We start from the raw sequence: 2,500 nt of genomic DNA, 5'->3' as shown, positions 1-2,500 counted from the left end.
CCCTGTCGTCCAATCAATGATGATGAAGCTCAGGCTCATAATCATAAACAGGACACCCAGACCTGCAAAACAGGTAGCCTAAGGGCGAGAAAGATTGACAGAGAGAGAGAGAGAGAGAGAGAGAGAGAGAGAGAGAGAGAGAGAGAGAGAGAGAGAGAGAGAGAAAGGTGAGACTACATTTACAGACTATGGAGCACTGATCAGTTGTAGAAACCATTTAGCACAAGGCCTACAGTGTGTGTGTGTGTGTGTGTGTGTGTGTGTGTGTGTGTGTGTGTGTGTGTGTGTGTGTGTGTGTGTGTGTGTGTGTGTGTGTGTGTGTGCACATCTGAATTCTCACCAGGATTTTTGGTGGTGAGCGTGCAGGCTCCTCCTCTTTGGGAACGATGCGGATGTAGAACACGGCTGGAAAGATGAAGATGAGACACGGAGCAGATGTAGCACCTGTATGGAGCAAACATACACAAACACACACTCACACACATGTACACATTTTTACTACACAACATGAAGCTTTTAAACTTCAAATGTATGTTGAATGTAAGTGTCCTGACCGACCTATGACCCCGAAGATGCCGAGGATGTTCGGAGCGAAGATGACGAGCAGGTTGATGACAGTGAGGAGGAGGATGGCGATGGCGATGTGTCTCGGCCACCAGAACGTCTTGTTGGGGAAGAAGAGCTGCTGGATTGCTCGCCTTACCTGCGTAACACACACACCACGTCACACCCTGCTCTACAAAGCTGACGTAACCCCATACACACACCTTGAAAGTGTCCAGTGATTATTACATGTGTGTGTGTGTGTCTGTGTGTGTGTGTATGGGTGAACACTGACTCACGGGGAACAGTACGATGGGTACGGTGAGTGTGACAGCGGTCAGCACAGCCACACGAACACACAGGATCAGGGTGTCGTATGGGTCGATCTTGCTATAGGTGTGCAACAGCTCAGGCTCTACCTTATCTGCTCCCACACACACACACACACACACACACACACACACACACACACACACACACACACACACACACACACACACAGGTTTAGGAATAGGAATAAATGATGTCATGTCCTCCTATGACCACTAGATGGCATTAACAGCACTGTTTTCCAATTCATATTCAAATGGAAAATCCACCTGAACTACTTCAAGCAAATAAAAAAAAAAAATTACAAAGCAAACTTTTGACAGCAAAGTTGCCGCCTATATTTAATGACTTTTGTAATAAAAATAATAAAAAATATGTAAAAAATTTTTTGTTTTTTATTTGGTATTAACTCTTTCTTGTAATGTTTCAGAAACAACCCAAAGAAAAAAAATTCTGCATTTTGCACCAATCCTTCAACTCTCACCATGTGAGATTACGCATTCTCCACTTAAAAAAAAAGAAGAGTAAAGGAGAGATGATGTGGGTGTGGCTAGTGCATGTGTTCCTCACCGTAGAAGGTCAGATATCCAAACAGAGCAGCCAGAAAATACATGATGTACATGACAGCAATGGAGATGTTGGACACATGCTGCATCTTTTTCTTAGTGGGGCTGAAATAAAAAAAATTTAATAATATTGAATAATAATAAAAAATTTTGTTTCAATATTAAGATTTGTTTCAGTGTTTTCCTTTTTAAATTTTTTGTTATTACTTTTAAAAACCAGAAAAAGAGAAAGGCCGGGATACGAAAGTCCATTTATAGCTGCTATAACGTAAGTAATAACAGGATGTAACTTATTTCACAGATGTTCCACAGCTGTAAATGTAACCATAAATGGATAAAAAGTGTAATTTGCTGTTCTTTAATGTGTGTATTTAATCTTTTTAACTACCACATTATCTTTCTCTAATATATTTCTATCATTTTATATTTATTGTTTCTTTTATTTAATTTTCCTAACAGCCAATCAGGTTGCATTCTGCGTAATACAGAAGAGTTACAGCTTTAAAATGTGACTATTTGCCTTTAACAGCACGTCATGATGTGTTTTTGTTGCTTTAATACGTCACGACTTTAAATAATAATAACGCATTTCAGGGGTTTATCAGTTTATAACTTACCTACTGACTCAAAGAATAGTTTATGAGTGAAATCATTATGGTTATCATCTTTTATTTATTTTATATATTGCATTTTGTGTGTGTGTTTGTTTTCTGTTCTTTTTTTCTTCAGCTCTGGTCCTGGTGTCTGTGTGCTCTAATGCGAGGGTCGCGACCGCCACTAGAGGTCGCTAAAGATTTTCGAGAGGTCGCCAAGTGCACTCTTGATTTTTATTTTTTAGTTAATTAATCAATTTGATTTATAACAACACGATAAATAATTAAAGAGCAAAATAATTGTGTTTTGATGATGTGTGTTTTTAGTTTTTAGAGAACAACACAAATAATACAATAAAACATTTATTCTCTGATTAAATAATATATTTTAATTTGCTGCTGTTGTTTGTTGATTAAAAAGCAGAGGCTGAAAAGAAAGTCTGTGAACCCTTGCATGTTGTTACATGT

General features: G+C 38.4%; 1 protein-coding gene across 5 annotated transcripts in view; it reads right to left on the bottom strand.

Annotated features, from left to right (window-relative positions):
- The window catches only part of slc38a3a (solute carrier family 38 member 3a), a 37,161-nt gene that overhangs the window by 3,858 nt on the left and 30,803 nt on the right, over positions 1-2,500 (bottom strand). For all 5 annotated transcript variants that reach the window (XR_014532202.1, XM_083533808.1, XM_083533810.1 and 2 more), the window contains 5 exons: positions 1,444-1,544; positions 843-967; positions 559-703; positions 341-444; positions 1-78 (listed from right to left, as the gene is read on the bottom strand). The exon at positions 1-78 is cut by the window's left edge. Coding sequence is in view for 4 of the 5 variants with exons in the window: in XM_083533808.1 (XP_083389934.1) it covers positions 1-78; positions 341-444; positions 559-703; positions 843-967; positions 1,444-1,544 (553 nt within the window). In the remaining variant the exon portion in view is untranslated. The remainder of the gene's footprint in view (positions 79-340; positions 445-558; positions 704-842; positions 968-1,443; positions 1,545-2,500) is intronic.

The sequence above is a fragment of the Silurus aristotelis genome (genome assembly GCF_946808225.1).
Source record: "Silurus aristotelis genome assembly, chromosome: 28".
Lineage (NCBI taxonomy): Eukaryota > Metazoa > Chordata > Actinopteri > Siluriformes > Siluridae > Silurus > Silurus aristotelis.
The sequence above is the reverse complement of the archived record's forward strand: the minus strand, read 5'-3'. Positions and strand labels throughout refer to the sequence as shown.